This window comes from Puntigrus tetrazona, chromosome 10, assembly GCF_018831695.1.
Source record: "Puntigrus tetrazona isolate hp1 chromosome 10, ASM1883169v1, whole genome shotgun sequence".
Lineage (NCBI taxonomy): Eukaryota > Metazoa > Chordata > Actinopteri > Cypriniformes > Cyprinidae > Puntigrus > Puntigrus tetrazona.
This window is the reverse complement of record NC_056708.1, coordinates 15315959-15342287: the sequence shown is the minus strand read 5'-3', so window position 1 is coordinate 15342287 and position 26329 is coordinate 15315959. Positions and strand designations below refer to the sequence as shown.

General features: G+C 38.5%; 1 protein-coding gene across 1 annotated transcript; it reads left to right on the top strand.

The window, feature by feature from the left end:
• The first annotated feature begins 322 nt into the window (after positions 1-322).
• On the top strand, positions 323-25640 carry LOC122353145 (ethanolamine-phosphate cytidylyltransferase-like). Its single transcript, XM_043251064.1, has 13 exons — positions 323-604; positions 10935-11023; positions 14161-14322; positions 14816-14882; positions 14959-15043; positions 18711-18752; positions 19572-19710; positions 20732-20814; positions 20980-21057; positions 21163-21228; positions 21818-21883; positions 21974-22062; positions 24486-25640. The coding sequence occupies exons 1-13, from the start codon at positions 507-509 to the stop codon at positions 24598-24600; spliced, it is 1179 nt and encodes a 392-aa protein (XP_043106999.1). The 5' UTR covers positions 323-506; the 3' UTR covers positions 24601-25640.
• The last annotated feature ends 689 nt before the right edge of the window (positions 25641-26329 follow it).

The window sequence follows — 26329 nt, the reverse complement described above, 5'->3', positions numbered from 1 at the left end:
TGCGATTATGTAACAGTAATGTCCGCTGCCCGTCACCGCTCATCGTACGAGTCCGTACCATATGACGCCACTTCCCGGGAAACGAATTTACAGCTCCTACTATGGCAAAGGTGCAGGCTATGAATAATTCTGACCTGGGCTGCGTTGGTTGAAAACCTTCTTGAGGCGTAAACCACGCAAATTAATATTCATGAGACACGACATGACTCGTTCATCCCCTAAAACATAGTAGCCTTTCGAGCAAATGAATGAAGCTCACGGACCAAACGTCATCTTACATCACTAATATTCATGAGTAAGCCTTCACAGTAGTATGATTCGTAATTTTGCTGGTCGGCAGAGGAGGCGTTGTCCCACATTAGAACGTCACCTTCATTAATGCAGAAGCCGGTTATCCTGGAAAAAGACAAAGGTTTTTCAGTCCTGTAACAAGCGCTGAATACCAGTGAATATCATCGATTTGACTTTACTTTGTGCTAAAGTGCTTGTCAATAGGGCTGTATAAAATGATGAAGAACGGTCATCATGTGAGCAGCGCTCCGGCCGCCGCAGCCTGCAGTCCGGAGAAGAGGAGGCGTACTGTCCGCGTCTGGTGCGATGGATGGTGAGTGTACGCTGGAATGCATTTTCACTGCATTGGGATAAAAACAATATCCCACGACTAAAGCTTTTCTTACGTTTAAATGAGATAATATGACGATCTACAGACTTGACAGCCACAGCAATGCACCACCGCTAATATAAAGTCCACTGCTCAAGAAGTTTTGATTGCTACCATTAATGTTACTACCACTTTTACTAAAAATAACAATTATGAATATTTAATCATACTTGGCTATATCGTGTTGCTTGTATTATGCACCTTATTGCATTATGTGAATATAAGAGTATGTTTAAGCGTGTTTAAAGTTGCATATTTCTGGTAAATAACACAGAAACAACAACGATTATTAATAAGATCATACATTTTTATACAACATGCTAACAAAAGAAGAAGAAGAAGAAGAAGAAGGAACACTGTCCACCCTTATCCCGTATGTTATTTCGCACTAGCACATGTGATTCACTGAGTAAGGATGACTTACATTTTAACAAAGTTGTGGAGTGCTAACAGACTTGCCATTAACTAACTATGAGTTGGGTTATCAGCCTTGAGATATGAGTTGAAAGACATCTCTCTGTAAAAGCAGGCTTAGTTTGATTAAGTATCAGCATTTGAGAGTTCATTTGACTGAAAAAAAAAACGTTTAGTGATTCATGTGCATGATGAACAGGATTATAGAGCCTTTCTCTTTCAGAATTCCAGCCATTTCTGTCCGCCTGTGTGATGGTGGTGTTTTTTTCAAATGTTGCAAAATGTTTGGGATGCCAGAATATTAGACAGTGTAAACAGTGTGCTCAGTGACTCCCCTCGACCTCGTCAGCCCACACCTGCTTGTTCTTCTCATAAAACCCTCTACTTCATAACAAGGGAATGTCATAGTCATAATTTGTTAAGTGAATGGAGTGAATACCTGTTCTCATAATGCCTTAATGCACTAGTAAATTTACATTATTGGATAAGCACTTTGTTTTAAAACTAACAAATATAATTTTTAACCAATAGATTATTGAATTGTAAACTAAAGAATTCAAAATTTACAATTGTTAAATTGTAAAAATATGACAATCATTTAGGACACTGCAGTATTTATATTGTTGGATGTGTGATATTTTCATAAATCGCGGCCTCTGGGGCTCTCTCTTCTGAGTTCTAACCGTTCCGAGTTGCATTTCCCATCATGCCCCATACCTAGGGCTGATTACCTCCCCAGGTGTAATTCATTATACCCTCTTTATAAACTACTCAGTGCGAAGTCTTATCCTTGCCATGACTGGTAATTCTTGTTCTACTGTCGATTTTGACATGTTGATTGCATGGTGCAACTCTTCACACCCCTCACCAGAAACGCTACTGGGCAGCTTCACCCCCCACTCAGATCAACACCAGCGTCAGTGCCACTGCCGCCTTTTCTCGACTGTCACTGCCCAACAAGTTTGATGGCGAACCCTCCAAATAGAAAGGTTTTCTACTGCATTGCTCACTGTTTATCATTCTACAACCCCATTTATACCCCACAGATGATAGCAAGGTGGCTTTTGTATGTTCACTGTTGACTGGGAAAGCACTGGATAGGGTTACCGCCATGTTGGGGGGCAGACAAATGACTTTATCTTCCTATTCCAATTTCCTGCATCAGTTCAGAGACGTGTTTGAATACCCGGCTAAAGGGAAGGTAAAAGCACAGCCGCATTAATACACATTAATACACATTAACCTTCTGCACTCTTGCAGCTGCTCAGACTGATGTATAGCAAGGGGCTTAACACGATGATGGCAAATCTTTGGATCAGTTTATTAAACTCACTATTTGCATCCATATTTTCATAAGTATTTGCCATGGTGCCTCAGCTCCAGTAGCGACGCTCGGACTCCCATCAACCATGTCAGAATCCGAGCGACGCTCGGACTCCCATCAACCATGTCAGAATCCGAGCCTATGCAGATCGGCTATACTCATCTCAGTTCAGAAGAATGCAAGAATCTTGTACGGAATCATCTCTGCCTTTAATGTGGGCAATCCAGACAATTACGAGCATCCTGTCCTTGTCCACCCACTTGTACCAATAATGCTTTGGTGAATGTCTCATTTACTTTGGAATCCCTTAGTCTGCCTTCTTTTAAAGTTTAATGATGTAAACTTCTTTCCAATAGTCCTTCCGTGTTCCAGGCCTTCGTCAATGAAATCTTCTGAGACATGGCAAACCAACATCTCATTATCTACATTGACGCTCGGACTCCCATCAACCATGTCAGAATCCGAGCCTATGCAGATCGGCTATACTCATCTCAGTTCAGAAGAATGCAAGAATCTTGTACGGAATCATCTCTGCCTTTAATGTGGGCAATCCAGACAATTACGAGCATCCTGTCCTTGTCCACCCACTTGTACCAATAATGCTTTGGTGAATGTCTCATTTTCTTTGGAATCCCTTAGTCTGCCTTCTTTTAAAGTTTAATGATGTAAACTTCTTTCCAATAGTCCTTCCGTGTTCCAGGCCTTCGTCAATGAAATCTTCTGAGACATGGCAAACCAACATCTCATTCTCTACATTGACGAACTTCTCATATACTTACCAGACTTCTCATCCCACATAGAACACGTCAGAGCTGTCCTCCAACAATTCATACAGAATTCTATGCCAGATTAAAGAAGTGTGAGTTCCACCAGACCCGAGTCTCCTTTTTAGGCTACATTATTGGTCCTGGGGAGGTGACCATGGATGATCACACGGTTCATGCCAGCATCAACTGTCCTCAACCCACAAAGGAGATGCAATGCTTTCTAGGATTTGCAAACTTTCACCGGAGATTCATTCGTAACTTCAGCACAACAGCGCCCCTCTCACTTCTCTCATCAAGAAAGGGACATATCATCTGCAATGGTCGCCCAAGTGTATAGAGGCTTTCCAAGCTCTTAAGGAGAAATTCACCATGGCTCATATTCTTCATCACCCCGATCCAGTAAAAGAATTTGTGGTGGAAGTGGATGCTTCAAATACAGGCATAGGAGTGTTACTGTCACAATGACGGGCCAATGTGCTCTGCAGGCAGTTTGACATTAAGCTCTCCCAGTCACAAACCCATCCTTCCACAAACAATCATTATAGCACCAGTATAATGGGACATAATCACCGAAAACAAACTCAACAACAATCCACCAACACCAAATTGCCTACACCGACATTTGTACCTCAACATCTTCGAACCCATGTTCTACACTGGGTCCACGACACTCCCAGTGCAGAACATCCAGGCATCACACTGACTCTCCAACTCACCACAAATAAAGTTTGGTGGTCCACTCTTTAGAAGGATGTGGTGAGATTCGTCCAACAATTTCCTACCTGTAATGTCACAAAGTCATCTCACCAATGACCTGGAGGCCTACTCCAGCCACTACCCATTCCCCAAAGACACTGGTCACACATTGCAGTAGACTTTGTTACTGATTTACCACCTTCAGATGATTTTACCACCATTCTCACCATTGTTGACAGATTTTCCAAAGTTTGATGGTTCAGGCCACTTCACAAACTGCCCACTGCCTAGGAGACAGCTGAGGAGTTAATGAATCAAGTCTTCTGCTTCTAAGGTCTATCTGAATGACATCCTATTGTTATGCCAATTAGCAAGATTGGAGCCACTACCTCCTATGGGCTGAATAGTCTCAGAATTCCCTACATAAGCCATCCACAGGACTGACTTCTTTTTAATGTGTTTTGGGCTTCCAGCCACCATTGTTCCCCTGGTCTGGTGAACCTTCCGACCTTCCGGCTGGTAACACCTGGCTGCAAAGAAGTGAAGAAACATGGAACTCTACTCATGTTCACCTGCAACGAGCCATAAGAACAGTAAGAGAACAAGCCGACTGTCACCGTAGAAAGTCTCCGGTCTACTCACCTGGGCAATGGGTCTGGCTATCTTCCCGGGATTGCGCATCTACCTTCCCTGCAAAAAACTAAGCCCTAGGTATGTGGGTCCCTTCAAGATCATAAAACAAATTACCCCTGTTTCATATTGTTACATCATTACCTGCACAGGTGTACCTCTATATTATACCTTCTATATAAACTTTGCTCACCCTCAGTGTTAAGTCTTATCCTTGCCCCAGCTGGTAATTCTGAGCGTTCTTATTCTACTATTGATTTCCCATGTTAATCTTGGACTATTGTTTGTTTCTGACTGTTTGCTGCCTGCCTTTTGACCCCTTGCCTGGATTCCTTGACTCTGCTTGCCTCGACCCAAGCCTTGCACTGTTTATGATTTTGCCTCCAAATTGTCTCCGATATTACTGTCGCTGTTGTTGAGTTTTTGCCTGTTAGACCATTCTCAATAAAGAGCTTGCAAATGGATCTGAACATCTTTGACTCTTCGTCAAAGATGTAGAGGAAGCAATATTGCATGCAGTATTGCTGTGATAATTATGACTTGTTGCATTTATGCTTGTATGTCTTGGTTTCCTTATTAATCTTTTATTTTAGTCCATAAAAATCTTCCTAGATCTATCTTTCACCTTCTTATTTTGCATTTATCATGCATTTCCTTGAATCCTCAATAAATGTGACAGACTAACTATCTACAATTGTTCAACTATCTAGAATGCCCAGTTACTGAAAGAATATGGGAAGGGCTATCTATATTTTTTATCTTACCTATCAGATTGTCAGGCCTCGGAGAGGCTTTTATTGACAAAATAATATAAAGTGTCCATGGGAAAAGTGTCCATTGGTGTCCTCGTGCGTGCCATGTCCGTGTTCCAGGGGGAAGGGTCCAGGTAAGGGCGGAGTCCGGCGGTCGCCGCGCTCCTTTTGGCCCGGGCGCGAACAATGAGCTGTGTGCTCACAGCCTGGACTACGGAGGTCCCACGCGCTTCTCGGATTGAGGTCCATCACGCACCCTTCCTGGACCCACGGTGCATGCAAAGAGACCGGTAGGAGACGCTATTTATGCCGCCAGACCTGACCGATACCACGCCCTCCTCTCGAACACACCCACTCCCGTCGGGAGCCTGGTGAAGGGCGGCGAATAAAGGACAAAAGGAGGGCAGCCGACTTCGTCACATTCCTCCCAGGTTGAACAGGAGTTAGCGGTCTATTTGTAGTCGAATCTAGTAAACGCATGCGTTTACCCTTCCTGGTGGCTGGGAGCGAGTCTTTGTTCCTCCGTACCAGCGAGAGGGGATGGCGTAGATATTAATATTCTCCACCACAATCTAATTTTATTGACAAAATAATAATAATAATACAAAAGGTAGAAAAGTGTCAAATAAAAGGGGGATCTGGTGTCCTCGCGTGTGCCGCTGGGAAAGTTTGAGGCCGTGTTCCAGGGGGAAGGGTCCAGGTAAGGGGCGGAGTCCGGCGGTCGCCACGCGCTTTTTTTCTGGCCCGGGCGAGGGGCGGCTTCTTCTTCCGTCTCCGTCGTTTCTTTGCTCGGCGCAGAGTGGGATGAGCTGTGTGCTCACCCTGACTCACGGAGGTCCCACGCGCGCTTCTCGGACGGCGGGGGGTGAGGTCCATCACGCACCCTACCCAAACACCAGCGGTTGTTCAAATCGGTGATAGTGTTCCGGCGAATAAAGGGCGGGGTTGGTGACAATAAAGAGGAGGGGCTGGTTTACCTATCTTGTCCTACCAGGGCTTACTGTGCCTGCGCACATCTTGCATCTTTGAACAACAATTTCAGATCACAATTAATAGGTAGAAAAATTTATTTTTGTTTCCTGACGTAGCTGTATCCCTTCTAGCACATAATTATAGCAATACCTAAAAGGGTTGCACAAATCATAGTGTTCCCCTTTCCTGGTTCCTCTTTTTAATCTACATCTTTCATTTCATCTTCATCTGTTATCTTGTAGTCTTGTGTTTAGTGTCAGGATTAGTTTGTGTCTTACTCTTTCATTTTAGTCTTAGTGTATTTTTATTAGTCTCTTTATTTACTTATGTTCACCTGTTTATTATCAAGTTCCCTTATTATTCCTGTGTATTTATAGTCCCTGTTCTGTTCAGTCTTTTTGCTATGCGGTATGTAGTCTCTTAAAACCACAACATATGTGCCAACTGCAAAAAATGTGCAATTTTTGTGCAAGTAATAAACAACTTACACAAATAAAGATAAGCTCAACCAATAGCATTTGTGAAAGTGACGCCCAATTACTTGAAGAATATCATGTTGCCATTTCAAAATAATACTGTATTAATATGCTGGGAGATTTGAAAAATTATACTTTTGAATGTTAACATTATACATATCCTGTTTAGTATCTATGGGTTTTTGTAGACTGTAGGTTTGTTCAGTAGCTCATGTTGTAAGGAGATGTACTTGAGAGGCAAGGAATTTTTAATGCCTTGTAAATACTGTTTGACAAAACAGTTCAAATCTGTGTAAAAGGAATTTGAAATGGCACATTTGCAACAACTAATACTTTTTATATCAGTTTTGTATTTGTCAACACTGGGTAGGTTTAGGGTTGGATTTGGTGTAGGGAATTATTTCCCACAAGAGCATTAACCTTTTTTGCGACAGTCCACAGATATTTCCGCTGCAATACATACATATATCAACATGTATTGAACCTGTAAAAAATTTCTTTTTGAAACTGAGGTGAAAAGTGCAGTAAGGTACATTAAAAAGGTACATATTTTTATGAGGCCAGGTTGGGTTTTTTAGTAATGCATTTAGCTATGTCATCAATAAGTTCTATTAGCCGTATGAGCTTGAGAGCCTTTGACATCTTCAGGAGACATCTGCAGAATCATGCTGAGGAGGAATATACTACAGTAATCAAGCATAGCATCTGGCAGGTCACATTAGTTTAGCTTACATCAGCTATATCTGATCCATGTCTATCTATATACAACACCTGGCTATCACAATATGTGACAATTGTAATTTAATAATTTTACAATAATATAATAATATGAAATATATAAAAAATATAAAATAATATGCTCATTGCTTGTTTTTTTCTTGTTCTTACTACAACAAAATGCTTGTTTCTTTAAGCCGTTTTGGATGATATTGGCAACATGCTTGTTGCGTAAAAAAAAAAAAATCAACAACTTGCTCATTTTATAAAACCTAATTCACAAATCCACAATTTGTACGTCTTCTTAGACCCTGACATGACCCTAAGTACTTTTCCAAATCAAAGATTTTTACAAATATGAGCGTTGGTGTGAATTTAAGTGTGCACACACTCTATGATCAAATTGTATCCCATAGTGTTACATTAAAGTAGGAGCCCATATCATATTCATGGAGAACAATATCATAAAAACCATAATGAGGTTTGGCTTTATTGGCTTGGGACAGAAAGCAACCACCTACCTGCATAGCAATGCAAGGATTTCAGAAAAAATGGAGCAGATACACTTAAGAGCAATACTTTACTGAAAAGAGTTCTGAGAACTTCAACAGCAAGGTAAACCAAAAGGAATCTTGAAAGCCAGGCAAAGGTCCAAGCCCAGGGAAGCAGTCCAGACAGCAACTAAGCCTATCCAGAAGATGCAGGCAAAAAGAAAGGTCAGAATAAGGGATGCAGTTAAAAGACCAATGTTCAAATTTGGACCAAAGTCAGTGGCAAACCAGAATTGTTAATATTGAGACTGTCTGAACTAGCAACTAGGTTAGAAGTGAAATCTGAGAAATAGAATCAGAGTCGAAGAATTGTCTTCACTAAGATAAGCAGTCCATATAACCTACATATGTTGTTTTCTGGCATCTATCTATTTTATCTATCTTATTTTCATTTTTCATTGCCTAAAAAACTGTCTAAATGTTCAAAGAATCAGTGTTACAGAAATGTACCATATCCACAATTGTTTTTCATTTACAGTATATTTTAGTAACCAGACCACTACTGGCCAAAGGTTTATAATAACCATTTTAACTCAAGTGAAAATCTTGGTGAATATTTTTGTGAAGGTTCTAGGTGAAAGTCTAAGCGCATCACTAATCCTAAATTGTCAGGATGCTAAAGTCCATTCACAATAAAATGTCATGTAATCCATCACTGACATGTTCTGACCAGGGCATAGGTCAGGAGGATGTACTGTTTGCAGCACAAGAATGCAGAAGTCCATGTTGAGCAATAGTCAGCGTTTATGGTCAGCCACACAGACAAGCAAGTGATTTAACAGGGCTGTATCGACCTCAGAAGAATAAAATGACCCTTGCAGCAACCTCATATCATGAGTGGTAGGCAAGTCTGATCAGCTGAGAGTGAGTCACTCAGTCACTAACTATCTTTATATATTTTTGTATTAGTATGTGATTAACTGAGAATCACACAGTGAAACATTAAAATCTACAAACTCTCTGAAAAAAACCCCCCAAAAAACCCAAACAGTTTTTTATGATTTGTTGTGCCCCCACATTGGATGTTACTTTTTCTTTACATTAAACTTTCTAAATTTACATTATAACAATATAACGGTCCTCATTAAACTCTCATGACCATAATACTATAGTGAATATATTACTTTAAATACTATCATGATGTATAAATGCTGGAATATTTTTTTATTATTACAGCAAAGGCATTTTTATATATAGAATTTGTTTACTTATTTATTTTTAGATTATATAATTTTTTTTCTCTTGATTTTAGTGTGAAATATAGCATGCAAAATATAAAAAGCTTTGTCATATTTACCCCATACATGGCCAGGGTCATCAAATTTCTAGGGCTTTCAAACACTGCTGGCTTCTACACGTGATATCTTTCTCCCAGCTCAGTTGCTGTTTGGGTGCCTGCAAAGTGCAAACCGGTTTCAGTAATTAATATTTCATGCTCATGGCCAGTGTTGCTGTAATTCTGTCTACTTAAGATACAGCAAAGTCAAGCTGTCAGCTAGTTGTTGGCTTCATCCTGTTAATAAATTAAAGCAGATGCTAAATGATATATATATATATATATATATATATATATATATATATATATATATATATATATATATATATATATATATATATATATAAAATTGTAATGAGAGGATCATACGACAGACACAATGGGTGTGGCATCAGGCCTCAGGGAGGCTTTTTTTATTAATTAAAATACAAAATAAAGTGTCAAAGGGGGAAATAGTGTCCAACAATCATCAAGTGGTCACCGCCCAAACAGGAGTGGGCAGGGATTCCTCTCTGGGCAACTCCCCTCTCACACCGGGACAGAGAAACTGGGAATTCAACAAGCTCGACCAACCACTGGGTAAATGACAGCAAAAGCAAACATCACTTACCCCTTTGGTGGCTGGAAGCGAGCCTCCGTCGTTCCTCTATCCCGGCATGGTTGTCCCAATCTTTAGGAGAGGGGATGACATCATCAGGTGTTACCCAACTATGCTGTCTAAGCTCCGCCTTGCACACATTTTCCACCAGTGGAGAACTGACCCCAACTGAGCCTGTTTTCTCCCAAGTTTTTTTTTTCTTCATTCTATATGGATGGGGTTTTGGTTCCTTGCTGCTGTCGCCTCTGGCTTGCTTTGTTGGGGACACTTAATTTCCAGCGATTATCGTCAAATTGATTACAGAGACTGTCTCTGCATTTCATAACAAATTGTTCAATCTCGTCATTATACATCCCTATCATTGTGTTCCTCTACTTTATACTGTTCAGTGCTTTGATACAATTTGCGTTGTTAAAAGCTCTATATAAATAAAAATTATTGATTGATTGATTGAACAGTGTGACAGGAGGAGCATACGACAGACACAGTGGGTGTGGTGTCAGGCCTCAGAGAGGCTTTTTTTTTGTTAATTAAAATACAAAATAAAGTGTCCAAGGGGGAAATAGTTTCCAACATAAACTGGGGAACTAGTGTGCTGCAGGGGGAATCTCCAGAGTGTGAGGGGCGGTGGCCGCGGCCTCTCCTGGCTTCCCCTGAATGGCAGTCAAAGGGGATGAACAGCCTGGCATCCTGCGCTGGTGACAAGGCTCAATTTCCATCAGGTGTACCACGTCACATGCTGCCAGACCTGTCCTATCCCATGCCCCTCCTCTCACACACACACACCTACTCCCGTTGGGTGAGCCTGGTGAAGGGCGGCAAATAAAGGACGGGGTGATGGTGATAATAAGGGCAGAGGCAGCTGGCTCATCACAATATATCTATCTATCTATCTATCTATCTATATATATATATATATATATATATATATATATATATATATATATAGAGAGAGAGAGAGAGAGAGAGAGAGAGAGAGAGAGAGAGAGAGAGAGAGAGAATAACGAATAACAACACAACTTTTTCTAGGTAAAACATATATGTTATGATATTTTCCTCATATTAACAATTGTCTTTATCTACCCTTAATCCCTTTTTAGCTATGACATGGTCCATTATGGTCATTCCAACCAACTTCGACAAGCCAAGGCTATGGGGGACTATCTCATTGTGGGAGTGCATACCGACGGTAAGGGTATTTACACACACAAACGGTCCCAGTGTTTTGTTGACTATCCTTTCATGATATTGTATGTGTTACACTGACATGACACTCAGTATAATCAACACAACACAAGTGTAACACATTGACAAATTTAATACATTTGGGGCAGTAGGATTAAACTTTATGTGTAATTATTTACATATTTATTTTTATGATGAAATATTGTATACCAAAAATATGTAAATTGCATAGACAACAGGCTTTTTAATCAATGACTGATATGTTTGTTTAGTTGCACAGACATGGAATGAAAACATAATTGAAATAGTTTTTGATTGATTTAGAATATTTGTAGCAAATCTGCTCAAAAGGGAAATGTAAGTAATAAGTGATTACAATCAAGTAATCTGTTCCTCCATCAAACATTTCGTGTAAGTTCATATCAGCTCTAAGAAGTACTATTTTTGTGGCCACAGAAAATACTTTCTTAAGTAATAATATGTTAGAGCATGTAGTAATGTAGGTCCTTGAGTCAGAATTCAACTGCAGTACAACCACACTGAGTGGTGTCCGGCTCTTAGGTATTAGACAGAAAAGTGGTCAGGCAGTCATGGGTCAGAGTCCATGGACCTCATTTAAAATATTTGATCTTACAGTATCCATATGCATAAATTTGTCTTTAAATGTGGAAAACTGCATAGTCATGTCAGGGTCTGAGCAGATGTACACACTTTTTATTGCTGTATTGAGTATAGAGTATTTATTGCAATTTATTATGTATTGTAGGTTTTTTTAAAAATGTAAGATGTTCTTGCAGCTCACTGCTGTACATTATGATGATTGGTGATATTTTATATGTGAATGACATTAATTAGGAGTCGTTCACAAGACAGAAACCCTTTATTTGAGAGCAAGTTCAAGATCATTTACGATTCATAGATTTTATACCTGAAGGAGAGCCGAACATGCGTTTTCCATTCGTACTTTGCTTCTATAATACAGCGGGGGAAATAAGTATTTGACACATCAGCATTTTATCAGTAAGGGGATTTCTAAGTGGGCTATTGACACAAAATTTCCACCAGATGTAGCCAACAAGCCAAGTAATGAATTCACATAGCGAAATCAGAGCATTTAATTATATAAGTTGAGCAATAATAAATTAAGTGAAATGACACAGGGAATAAGTATTGAACACACATTATTTAATACTTTGTAGAAAAGCCTTTGTTGGTGATTACAGCTTCTAGACACCTCTTGTATGGAGAGACCAGTCGTCTGCATTGCTCAGGAGTGATTCTTGCCCATTATTCCACACAAATGGTCTTTAAATCTTTAAGGTTCCTTGGATCTCTTTTATGAACTTTGATCTACAGTTCTCTCCATAGATTTTCTATGGGATTTAGGTCAGGAAATTGACTGGGCCATTCAAGCAACTTGATTTTCTTTCTTTGAAACCACTTCATTGTTTCCTTGGCCTTGTGTTTGGGGTCATTGTCTTGCTGAAATGTCCACCCTCTTTTCATTTTCAGCTTTCTGGTAGATGGCAGCAGATTTTTCTCCAGAATGTCCCGGTACATTTCTCCATTCATCCTGCCTTCAATAATATGAAGTCTGCCAGTACCTGTTGCTGAAAAGCAACCCCAAACCATGATGCTTCCACCCCCAAACTTAACTGTTGGTATGGTGTTCTTGGGGTGGTGGGCAGTGCCATTTCTTCTCCAAACATGGTGTGTAGAATGACTGCCAAAAAGTTCAATTTTGCTTTCATCTGACCATACTATAGTCTCCCAATAATCCACAGGCTTCTCCCAATGCTCTTTTGCAAACTTTAACCGAGCCTCAACATGCTTTTTGTTCAGCAATGGAGTCTTGCGTGGTGAGCGTGCATGGATGCCATGGCGGTTTAGTGCATTGCTTATAGTTTTCTTTGAAACAACAGTACCTGCTGATGCAAGGTCTTCCTGAAGTTCTGCCCGAGTGGTTCTTGGCTCTTGGAGAACTCTCCTGATTATTCTTTGGACTCCTCGGACAGGGATCTTACGTGGAGCACCTGATCGTGGCCGGTTTATGGTGAACTTGTGCTCTTTCCATTTCCGGATTATGGCCCCCACAGTGCTCACAGGAACATTCAGCATTCTGGAAATGCACCTATAACCTTTCCCATCAAAATGCTTTTCAATGATAAGATTGCGAAGATCTTGAGAGAGTTCTTTGATTTTGCCCATAATGAAGTCTTTCCTGTCTGCCTCCTGGATAATGAGAAGCCTTTATAGGCCATCATAAAGCAGCTGATATCAATTAGTACTGATAGGGGGCAGGGTTTCTCTATCAATACTAACGGATTTCAGGTGATCTCCTGGTTTTCTATGCCATTTTGCACCTTGTTATCTTCATGTGTTCAATACTTATTCCCTATGTCATTCCACTTTATTTATTATTACTCAACTTATATAATTAAATGCTCTGATTTCTTTATGTGAATTCATTACTTGGCTTGTTGGCTACATCTGGTGGAAATTTTGTGTCAATAGCCCACTTAGAAATCGCCTTACTGATAAAATGCTGACGTGTCAAATACTTATTTCCCCCGCTGTATATTTGCTTTCCACGCTACCTAGTTGTTAAAATCAGAAACACTTTTAGGAGAGTTTGCCACAAATTTCATAGTGAAACAATCAATCAATAAATCACTTTTATTAATATAGCGCTTTTAATTAAAAGATTGATACAGATTGTATCAAAGCACTGAACAGTATAAAATAGGAGAGTACAATGATAGGCATATATAGTGACGAGATCGAACAATTTGTCATTAAATGCTGAGACGGTCTCTGTAATCATTTTGGCGATAATCACTAGAGATTAAGTGTCCCCAATTTAGCAAGCGAGAGGCAACATCGACAAGGAACCAAAACCCCATCCATATAGAATGGAGAAAAAAAACCTTGGGAGAAACCAGGCTCAGTTGGAGCCAGTTCTCCTCTGGCTGGATGCCCAGCATTTAAACTCCAGTTCAATTTTAAACACAGCTATGTCAGATTGTGTAAAGGACTTATTTGTGTGTGTGTGTGTGTGTGTGTGTGTGTGTGTGTGTGTGTGTGTGAAACTAATAATATAAGATGGAAATTAAGTTAACTAATGTCTTTCTTTTCATGCAGAGGAGATCTCTAAGCACAAAGGTCCTCCAGTGTTCACCCAAGCTGAGAGATATAAGATGGTGCGAGCAATCAAGTGGGTGGATGAGATTGTGGAAGGAGCTCCATACGTTACTACACTTGAGACTTTGGACAAATATTCTTGCGATTTCTGTGTTCATGGAGGTCAGTGCCTAATCATAATAACCATGTCTAAAATATTGATACTAAAGTCATTACAGAATATGAGACCATTAGAGCCATGATGCTTTGCAGTAATGGATTGAACTACATACTTCACATTCATACTAAAATGAACATACAATTTATACAATGTAAAAATATAAGTGCAACATATTTACTTAATTTATTACTTCATTAGCTGTACTTACTTTTATAAGCTGTACCTATTCTGTTCATGGTGAGGCAGTGCTCCTGTGCACAAATTGCACGTAAAATGTCAACAGTTTGTTTAAGTAAAATATGTATGTCCTGCATCTAAGTAAAAGCAAAGCTTAATGCTTCCAGAGCATCACTACTCTCCTAGTGAATATAGTTTCAGTAACTTGTCTTTTTCCTCGGTCTTGGTCCTCCAGGCACAGTTTTTCACAACTCAATTCAGTTCACAACAATTCAAATTGTACTATGCCCAGAATCAACTGTGGTCATGTCTCCTTAGATGACATCACTCTCACAGTAGATGGGAAAGATACATATGAAGAAGTGAAGAAGTCGGGTAGGTACAGGTAAGGCCATTCCCACCTCTCATGTTCATGCTGCAAATTTTTATTATGGTTCTCATTTAAAGTTGGTGTTTTTCAGGGAATGCAAGAGAACCCAAGGTGTGTCCACTACAGATCTGGTCGGCCGCATGCTGCTTATGACCAAAGCTCATCACAGCAACATGGTGAGGCCCAAAAATACTCAACATTTAATGTAGATAGGTCTCACTAGTCAACCTCGGCCAAGTATTCATGTCTGCTTTTGCCTACTTGTGTACATTGTAAAAAAAACATAAAAAAACGGCCATATTCTGACAGTAACATACTGTTTTTCCATTACAGCAGTAAAATCTTTGAAAAAAAAAACAATGCTTCCTTCTAATAACTGATGTTTTTGACAAAGTAGCCTTCTGCTGTCCTGTTAATTAAAACTGACACTAAGAGGCTGTGTTTCAAATCACACTCTACTGCCTTGTTAACTTTTCCCCACATGAGTTTACTAACGTAGTCCACCTGTCAGAGTGCATGAGAACTGAGTGAATTCAGCCAATGATGAACAGCTGCTGTTAACAAACAGATTCACTGAGTAACTACAACTCACTTTAGCCACAGCCTTTGATGAAATAAAAAAATGAACAAAAAAAGCAAAGAATGATCAAACAACTCCGCGAACAGCATCACCAGGGTCACCCCCTCCCCCCCTTGTTATCTTGACAGCTTGTTATCCTGTCTATTTAAACAACAGTTTCTAATCTGTTCTCCACTGAGTGTTGAAATTAGTTCCCACAAAGTGGTCCTTTGTTGTTTTCCTAGCCTTGTTTTTGTGTTTAGTTTGCCTGTGTACCGACCTTCGCCTTGCTATTGGACTTTTGCTCTCTTTTACCCCTTCGTGGACTTTTGTTTGTTGTTCGACTGACCCTCACTAGCCGCAGGACTATTCTTGCATCTTTGTCTCTGCCATTCCTGTTTGCCGGCCTCTCGACCCTGCCTGTTTGACTATACCTTTCAATGAAAACCTGCAGATGGATCCGCACATTTCAGACACCTCTTTCATAACATAACCAGCTTCACACATTAAAGTCTGACTTTATTCCTGTCATATATCTACAAAAATTATTTGAGAATTAATATACATTTCAATGTTTTATTGAAAATGTTTCGTTCACCATTATTGCATTCAGTGTCAGTCTTTGGTTGGGCTCTTTTCCCTTTACTTTTTAACACTAGATTTTTTTTGGGCTGTGGTAACTGTTTGTAAAACAGATTTGTTATAGCAAAAAAAACATGTTTTTGGGGGGTTTATAGGTAATAGTCTTCTCATTTATTGGCTAATCTAATAGCAATAAACTGTAATTAAATTACAGCAATAGCCTGTTGAAAAGCAGTTAATTACTGGGAACTGAGCTGCCTGTAGATTCTTGTTAATTCAAAGAAAAACAAATTTACTGTAAAATGTAACAGACAGATTAACCTAACAATTTTTTTACTGAAATAGTAGTGAAGGTCCATAGAAAATAGTTATGCAAAGTCATGAACTGAAGTCATGAAGGAGAGTAAATATGTTAACAACTGTATTAATGTGTCTTTTAGAGAGCTGTTAGTTTAATGTAGTTTTGTGGGTCACCATTGTGCAGAGTAGAGTCTGTGCTTCAGCCAATGATGTGCCATAAACACAGATGTTCTGCAGCTTTATTTAAAGACAGTAACTGTGCAGTTGCTTAAGCAGGGCTTTTTTTTAAGTATTTTAGTAAATGTGCTGTAGCTGATGATGAACTGCAACAATTTGAGTTAAAGACAGTTTTTTAGTTATTTAAAATGTTGGCAGTTTTATAATAAAAAAAGTGTCCTCTGTGTACTGAAATTATATAAGTTCACAGTACTAACACAGAATGAATTTTAAACATGATTTATGTATTTAGTGTTTTTAGTGTATTTTAAACAAACTGTTTGTAGGAAGGAGCACTCGAAAATAATATAACTTTCAATAATTTTAATCTTCAACAAAAGAGCAAATAATAATATTACAAGCAGGCAGACTGTAACCACACGCATTCAAAGACCAGACAATTAGAAATAAGGTAAACTGGAACTTAAACTAATTACTAAATTAACAAGACACAGCTGAACAAAATGAGACAACAGGAGACAGAAAGTAGGGCACACACAGAGCACATGGGGCATGGAAATAAAAACAAAAAAAGTCCAACAATATTATATTTCACTCCCCTCTCGGAAGGTGCGTCCTCACACCTAAAACAGAATGAGGATAACGGAACTTAGGAGGAGGTCTGGTGGAGGACGAACCCCCAGGAGGCAAACAGAGTCATTAAAACCAACATCCAGGGAGGAACAGACAGAGGGAGTAGCCAGGGAAGAGACAGGAGGGGTCCAGAGCAGGAGGAGACCCATAAGATGCAGAGCACAGCCATGACGGGCCGCGGTGGAGTCAATGGAGGGAGGAGCCACGGAGGAGGAATGGCTGGCGACGGTGGTGGTGGAGAAGACAGAGATGGAGACGGAGAGCCGAAGAGCCAGGGCAACACCGAGGAGCAGGAGGACCTAGGCAACGCTGATGGCAGCGGAAACCGATGCGGAGACGGGGAACCAGAAGGAGGAGCGGTGGAGCCAGAGCGACAGAGGACCAAGGTGGAGCCGGGGGGATGAAGCAGCCTGATATAGCCAGAGGGATGGAGGGACGAGGTGAAGCTGGAGGAGAGGAAGCCGGAGGAGAGGAATACCGAGGTGACGAATGGCCAACGACAGGCCAAGATGGAGCTGGAGGAACGATGGAGCCTGGTGAAGCTGATGGGCTGATGGGACATGGTGGAGAGGAGGGAGCTAGACCCACGACGGTGACTGGCAGACCCGTGGTGAACCCCAGCACCAGATGGTGAGATGAAGGTGAGCGTATGGGCTGCTAGGAGACTTAGACAGAGAGTGTATGGGGTGGGAAAATTTTATGCCAGGAGGGCATGCTTGAGGAGCAGACTCTGGAGGGCACTCTGGCTGTGCGGGCACTGGAGGGCACTCTGGCTGCATGAGCATTGGCTTTGTTATCACTGGAGGGAGCGCTGGAGGCACAAACTCAGAACGCCTGGACGGGACTGGCGGGGACTCAAGATACAGGGGATGTGCCAGGTCTATTGCCAGATCACAGTCATCCAGCTCCTCCTATAGATCCAGCAGCCCCAGAGGGATTATAAGCTCACCCTCAGCCTTGGTGCAGTGAGTGGAGCTCCCCTCCGCGCTCTCAGTGTACTTGGCTTTCTCCACTGTGGCGTGCACTCTTGCCGGCTCACGCACCTGGTCTGACGTAGTCGGCTTGGTTAGCATGGCGATCCACTGCTCTGTCGCTCCTTCTGGCGATGACTCTGTGGTCGCTGCTAACTCCAATCCTCCATCATCGGTGGGCTCTTGCTTGATGATTAGAACTAAGGCAAACTGGAACTTATAAACACACAGGAAATTACTAAATGAACAAGACACAGCTGAACAAAATGAGACTATTAACAGGAGACAGAAAATAGGGCACACACAGAGCACATGGTGCATGGAAACAAAAACAAAAGAGTCCAACTATGTTACACAGAGTCAAAAGGATAGTTCACCAAAATAATTACAATTTAATGTTTATCTGCTTACCCCCAGGGCATCCAAGTTGTAGGTGACGTAAAGCTGTAAAGTTACCCTAATCATAACATTACTGGCAACTCTGCTTCTAATAAATTACTGTTATTTAACGGCACATTTTTCTTTGCAGTGTTGAGTATGTTTCTAAAATGTGTTATATTTATGCTATTACACATTGTCAAATTGGACAATAATTTTTTTTCATTTTTATTTCTTTTTCAGGGCAGTTCAGACTATCAACAACACACAGACAACTTTGGAAGAGTGAGTGTTTTATTCCCTTTTGTTTGCCTTTTCTTTTAAGTTTTTTTAAAGAGTGAAACATTTAAAAAAAGTATTCTACCGAGTATTTCTAGTGTTTACAAAACCCTATTGCCTTAAACAAATAAGCATGACAAGCCTGTCATAATGATTTTTACGCAATCTGGATTTTTTTTATTTCAGTTGCAAATGTAAGTAGGGAGCCCAGAATTTCATAGTACAAATTAAATGAAAAAAATTTGATTAGTCATTCTCAAGATTGCCTCTACCTCTACCTGCCTTTACTTGTTTTTCTGCTTTGCCCTTTTGCTCCTCCTACTGAAAGCATTGCCTTCACATGCCTCTACCAAGTTGGCACATAAAAAAGTTTATTGTTGTCCCAGACCAGAACCATGATCAGAGACTGAACCATGAATGGCACAATCTGTTTCTGAGTTTAACATTGACAAAATATTTCCTAGTCATTGCCTCTAAATAGAGACTCAGGTACAGAGGCACAGATGCACTGTATGTCAGATTGCTGATGACAAGACTATTGTTCAGTCATTACTGTGTGCTCTTGACATCAAAAAACAAAAACAAAACAAAACAAACAAACAAAAAAAAACACTTGTTAGCACCTTCAAAGGGCTGCTGGTTCTGTATGAGTTCTTGTATGACCTGTCAGAACCACCAAAGTGCTCTTATTGTGCTCCATATATTGTGTTTAATTATAATAAGTGTTTTACTATAAAAATGTCCATTATTAACAATGATTAGAATGTTAGAATGATTAGAAAAATAATATTTGTTATCATCTGTGTTCTGCTCACCACACCACAGGGCCCTAAAGGCCACAGTCCCTGGACAGGAGTGTCACAATTCCTGCAGACATCCCAAAAAATAATTCAGTTTGCCTCAGGAAAGGAACCACAGCCGGGAGATAGCATCATCTATGTGGCAGGAGCTTTTGATCTATTTCGTATCCTTACAAGCTTAGTAATTAGGGCACCCAAAATTTCTTGGTCAAATTAAAAGAATACAATTTTACATTTTTGGCAATACATTTTTTAAACTGTATCGCATGGGATTGAACAGACCTTTTGAAATAGGTTTTTCATTTAAGTTAGACAGTTGGCGAGTACTGGCTACTCACAACATCAAGAGCTAGCAATTACACTACTGAAAAACAAAAAATCACTTGGAGACATGTCCCCCTATTATATAAAGGTATATAAATTACTTTTATATGCAAAGGCACATAATTAACCTTACTGTGCCATAAACTGTGTTATCATTGTTATTCTATTCTTTCTCTTATCTATTGTCATTTTTATTTGGTAAGCTGGGAACTTCATGTTAAATGCTCTTCAGAAACAACAACAAATTAAATAATGTCCTTTCAAACAGACAGCATCAAAGCAAACAACTAGCACAGAATAGAGAGTCATTATACTGTCATTCCTTTATATTTAAAAAAGAATTCATCAGTAATTGTACTTATTCTTTTACCAATTTTATTGGATGCAAAACTCTTGCATTTTGTGTATAATACATTCACAATGTGAATAAAAGTTTTGTTTTATAAGGCTGTTAAGAGGTTCAGTGGCTTCATACACATTCTAAACTTTGAACACATTCTGACTTTGTGTAAAATGTTACTATGTTCAAAAATATGTACTTTATATTTAGTCATTTATCATTGAAAGCAAAAATATAGAAGTTCTCAGTTAGTCTATAGCAGATTGCAAGTAGCAAGTTTTATATATTTATTCTTTATATTAATATTTAAATGGCTGACCTATTCTGCCTGTGGGAAATACAAATTAGATCCTACATTTGTTTATCAATGTGGGTATAGTGCTATAGTTTTTCTTCCTTTTTTTTTTTTGTGAATATGCATTCTGTATTTTGCTCTTGACACATTCCTGCATTCTTTGCTTTTTCTGAGAACACAAGTAAGATAATATTAATGTTGTCCTCTTGAGCCTGATGCAAATCAGATATTGGCCATGTGGATTTCCTGGATGCAGTGTCCCAGCTTTTAGAGAAGCCGTATGTTATTGTAGGCTTGCACTTCGATCAGGTAATCCGAATACAGGAAAATCTTTAAAATATGTTTAATATTTTTAAAATTATATGTATTTAACATTTTCTAAGGTTAAGCATGATGCTGATTTTCTTTCAAAGGACATGTGAGTGAACATTATTGCATGTTTGTTTGTTTTTCATTATTGTTATAATCATATAGGAGGTAAATCGTTACAAGGGGAAAAACTACCCAATCATGAACATCCATGAGAGGACTCTGAGTGTGCTGGCCTGTCGAGTGAGAATAGATATTTTGCTTTGCAGTTAATGCTATTTATGTCTTGTTTTATATAAATAGTTTGATATGAATTAATTTCTTCATTTTGTGTTTTAAATCTCCCAGTATGTCTCTGAGGTTGTTATAGGAGCACCATATGCTGTCACAAAAGACTTATTGGACCATTTCAAGGTAAAAACTCATCTACTGTATTGAATTTGATTCTTGGCTTTTTGTCAGACTTTGTGGACCTTAACAGAAGTGGATAGAACACTGGTTGTTGACCATCACCATACAATGTGTGGCCAGTAGTCATGTTTTTAGGTTTGTTTTTTAAAAAAATCATTTTTTTAAATGTTTTTATTACAATTCTAAAATGAATTTTAATATATTCATTAAAATGTAATTAAAATAATTAAAATAAATGTTATGGTAAATAAAATCATTTTTACAATTATTTTCCAAAGGACCTTTGTGTAGAGTTGCGTTAAGACAATCGTGCATAATCGTGATTTTAAAGGTTTTTATGATACTGTATTTATAATACTGTTTTGGACACGTTCATTTCAGTGTTTGGACACATCCATATTATAAATTTACAAAAGTTCATGTACAGTAAATCAAAACTGCCGTTGAGTATCCAAAAATTTAAGGGAGTGAGTTTGGCTATAAAATGCAGTTGCTTTTAGCAATAACTAATATGTGTGGGAACATAATGAAATAAACCCTATTCTGCTGTGTAAACGCAGCCATATAATAATACACTGTCCCTATGGTGTAGGTAGACCTGGTGTGCCATGGAAAAACTGAAGTGTTTCCAGACAGAGATGGATCAGACCCATATGCTGTAAGTGGCACAATATGATAATTATTCAGAATTCCAACACACTTCCAGTATACTTCTATTTCATAATCTCTGTACGTTTTCTATGCACAGGTACCCAGAAAAATGGGAATATTGCGAACAGTGGATAGTGGAAACAGTCTTACCACTGATGTCATTGTGCAAAGAATCATCAAAAACAGGTGTTATATTAATCTCTGTCACTTGTGACAACTTTCTTTGTTCACTGTAATCTGTATTATGACTTAACCAGCATATAGGGTAGAACGGGTAAATGTGACTTAATTTCCCTTGAAAAATTTTACTTCATTTTTCTTAAACCACTTGATGGCACAACACATACTTACCACCAAAGCACACAACACTGTTGATTCTGCCTAATTCGATTTTTTCGATGTTCTACTTGTCTATTTTGAGACAGAGGTCTAATTAATGATTCTCGAATGTATTTAAAGCAGTTTTCAAATTATTAAAAATGATGTAAAAGGCTGTGCTTATGGGTATGCAATTTAGAGTTAATAAATTCATTTAGGTTGAAACAATATTTAAACATATTAATAACATCATCTAACAAAATATTTTATTTATTGTCAATAATGCATAACCATATTATGGGAATTCCTTCAAATCTACAAAATATACAGAAAATAGTGCTAAACTTTTCTGAAGCAATTTTATGAAATGCCTTTAGCCCTGTTATATCCTACCTTTTAATTTGTAAAAAAAAAAATAATAATAAAATATATATATAATATATATATATATATAAAAAAATATACAATATACAAATCGTGAATAAAAACTGAATGCAATGATGTGTAGGTGCCAACTTCTAATATTTTATTCAGAATAGAACATAACTCACGGAACAAAAGTTTAAACTGAGAAAATGTACCATTTTAAGGGAAAAATATGTTGATTCAGAATTTCATGGTGTCAACAAATCCCAAAAAGTTGGGACAAGGACATTTTCACCACTGTGTGGCATCTCCCCTTCTTTTACAACACTCAACAGACGTCTGGGGACAGAGGAGACCAGTTTCTCAAGTTTAGAAATAGGAATGCTCTCCCATTCTTGTCTAATACAGGCCTCTAACTGTTCAATCGTCTTGGGCCTTCTTTGTCGCACCTTCCTCTTTATGATGCGCCAAATGTTCTCTATAGGTGAAAGATCTGGACTGCAGACTGGCCATTTCAGTACCCGGATCCTTCTCCTACGCAGCCATGATGCTGTGATTGATGCAGAATGTGGTCTGGCATTATCTTGTTGAAAAATGCAGGGTCTTCCCTGAAAAAGATGACGTCTGGATGGGAGCATATGTTGTTCTAGAACCTGAATATATTTTTCTGCATTGATGGTGCCTTTCCAGACATGCAAGCTGCCCATGCCACACGCACTCATGCAACCCCATACCATCAGAGATGCAGGCTTCTGAACCGAGCGTTGATAACAACTTGGGTTGTCCTTGTCCTCTTTGGTCCGGATGACATGGCGTCCCAGATTTCCAAAAAGAACTTCGAATCGTGACTCGTCTGACCACAGAACAGTTTTCCATTTCGCCACACACATTTTAAATGATCCCTGGCCCAGTGTAAACGCCTGAGCATGTGGATCTTGCTTAGAAATGGCTTCTTCTTTGCACTGTAGAGTTTCAGCTGGCAACGGCGAATGGCACGGTGGATTGTGTTCACTGACAATGGTTTCTGGAAGTATTCCTGAGCCCATTCTGTGATTTCCTTTACAGTAGCATTCCTGTTTGTGGTGCAGTGTCGTTTAAGGGCCCGGAGATCACGGGCATCCAGTATGGTTTTACGGCCTTGACCCTTTCTCACAGAGATTGTTCCAGATTCTCTGAATCTTTGGATGATGTTATGCACAGTTGATGATGATAGATGCAAAGTCTTTGCAATTTTTCGCTGGGTAACACCTTTCTGATATTGCTCCACTATCTTTCTGCGCAACATTGTGGGAATTGGTGATCCTCTACCCATCTTGGCTTCTGAGAGACACTGCCACTCTGAGAAGCTCTTTTTATACCCAATCATGTTGCCAATTGACCTAATTAGTGTTAATTGGTCTTCCAGCTCCTCGTTATGCTTAAATTTACTTTTTCCAGCCTCTTATTGCTACTTGTCCCAACTTTTTGGGATTTGTTGACACCATGAAATTCTGAATCAATATATTTTTCCCTTAAAATGGTACATTTTCTCAGTTTAAACTTTTGTTTCGTGATTTATGTTCTATTCTGAATAAAATATTAGAAGTTGGCACCTACACATCATTGCATTCAGTTTTTATTCACGATTTGTATAGTGTCCCAACTTTTTGGAATCTGGTTTGTGTATATATATATATATATATATATATATATATATATATATATATATATATATATATATATATATATATAAAAAAAGAAACCTTATCAATAGATTTACAGTCTCTGTCAAGTGATGCTACAACTAAATTTAATATATGAACATAGCTAACATTTTGGTAATAATAGAAAATCTAGAAAATTCCTTCAGTATTTCTTTTACAGTAAGTTGTAATGCATAATCACTGTCAGGAGTGATCAATGTTGACATTATTCCTTTCTTCCAGGCTGCTGTTTGAGGCAAGAAACCAGAAAAAAGAGGCCAAAGAGATGGCGGTGATCCAGGCTATGAAGCGACGAGAAGAAGAGAAAGCTAAAGAGAGAGCGCAGGCTGTGCTGTAGGGAAGGGGAAAAACATCATGAAAGACTAACAAAACCCAGTACATGCAGTTGACTTTTTTCTAATGTTTCAACATTCTGGACTTACATACTGTCAGAACACCAGCAGCTGAGAGCTCCTTTTATTAAATAATTAGCATGTGTTTTTGGGAGCATCTGCTTTTGTGAACCACTCTCACACTCTCCAACTGATGGCCCTTTTCATCATTTACTGATTGCAGTGGGCCATTTCCATCAGATCTGTTCACTAAGGAAATAAGGAGGCTGTAACTTGTGCTGCACTTTGTTGTGTGCAGGATGTTGCCACTTTGGTGACCAACATGACCTACGTGACCTTTACCTCCACATCTAATTCCAGAGTTGTTCTAAGCTTTGCTTGGAAACCAACACTCCTGAAGATATGAACCCATCAGAAGAGCACTAGTCTTCTGTCCTAAACAGTGTATTAATTATGAATAATTAATATTTATCTGTCATTATTAATGGCTAATCCTCATATGAAGTATTTTTCATTGTAAGGTATATAAGAAAGTGAATTGTTCTATTAAAAAAATATATGAAAATAATAGTTAAGATATGGTGTTTATCAAACATGGGGTTTAATTTAGTTAAAAACCCCACAAAAAATGTTTGTTTATTATAGTTTTTGAACTTAACCATTATAACTAGTCAAAAGAATATAATGTATTTCAGGATGTTTTGTTAGATACATTTCCCTAGACAGATAAATGTCCAAGGGTATAGGTCACAAAAAAAATTCACTCGTGGCAATCCACTCACCATAAAAGTTTACATATATTGTATTTTATTTTCCCAAACGTCTTCTTTTAAAAAAAGAGTTTTGTGTAAACAAACGGCATGAAATGTCAGTCTTATTTACATTTTTACTGTCACATTTCTTTAAATATTTTGTGGACAAATGAAAACTTTCCATTTCATAAATTACAAAACTTTATTTCATGGTGAAATTTTCCTTTAAACTAAAATACAATATATGTTTTAAATGGATTTAGAATTAAATAATTCTAGAGTGAAAGAGCTGATCCAGAGTTAGTTCCTTTGTTTTCTATTTTATTTAGAGTGATTTTAGAAGACAATTTTTACATCAGCATGTCAAGTTGAGCCACATTATACATGAGGACAGGCAAACACTTTTACAGTCTTCATATATAGATAGTTTTGAGTTTGTTTCTCATGTATGTGTGTATGCCGGAATGAGCTACCAATTATAGCTACAAGAGGTCTTCATGTCTGTGGACATCTGTGTAAAATTCATACAAACCACAATGCACTGAAACCAACTAACCTTGTTTTGATGCACTGTGCTATATAATGTGTTTAATTATAAGCAATTTTTTAAACAAGAAACCTTAATCATGATACTAACTACTGTCTAAATATAATGGTTTCAGAGATTATAGTATTTCAAATCAACATTGAACTGTTTGTTTTATATAGTATAACCCTATTTTTACATATTAGTTAACTTGAAAGATACTGAAACTAATATAATACTGTGAAATACAAAACATTTTCATAATTTGTAAGATTTCTACTAAGAAAGAAAGGGAGATCACGTCTGCCTAAATATATATCTAATTAGGCCTATTTTTGATATTTAGATACATACAAAGAAACAAAGAAAGCACATTCTATTACTCTTTATTATTATTATTATTATTATTATTATTATTATTATTATTATTATTATTATTATTATTATCTTTAATCT

Coding starts and splice junctions, on each gene's coding strand:
- LOC122353145 (XM_043251064.1), top strand. CDS start 507: ATGATGAAGAACGGTCATCATGTGAGCAGCGCTCCGGCCGCCGCAGCC. Junction 11,024..14,160: donor TGTGGGAGTGCATACCGACG/GTAAGGGTATTT, acceptor CTTTTCATGCAG/AGGAGATCTCTAAGCACAAA. Junction 21,884..21,973: donor ATGGATCAGACCCATATGCT/GTAAGTGGCACA, acceptor TTCTATGCACAG/GTACCCAGAAAAATGGGAAT.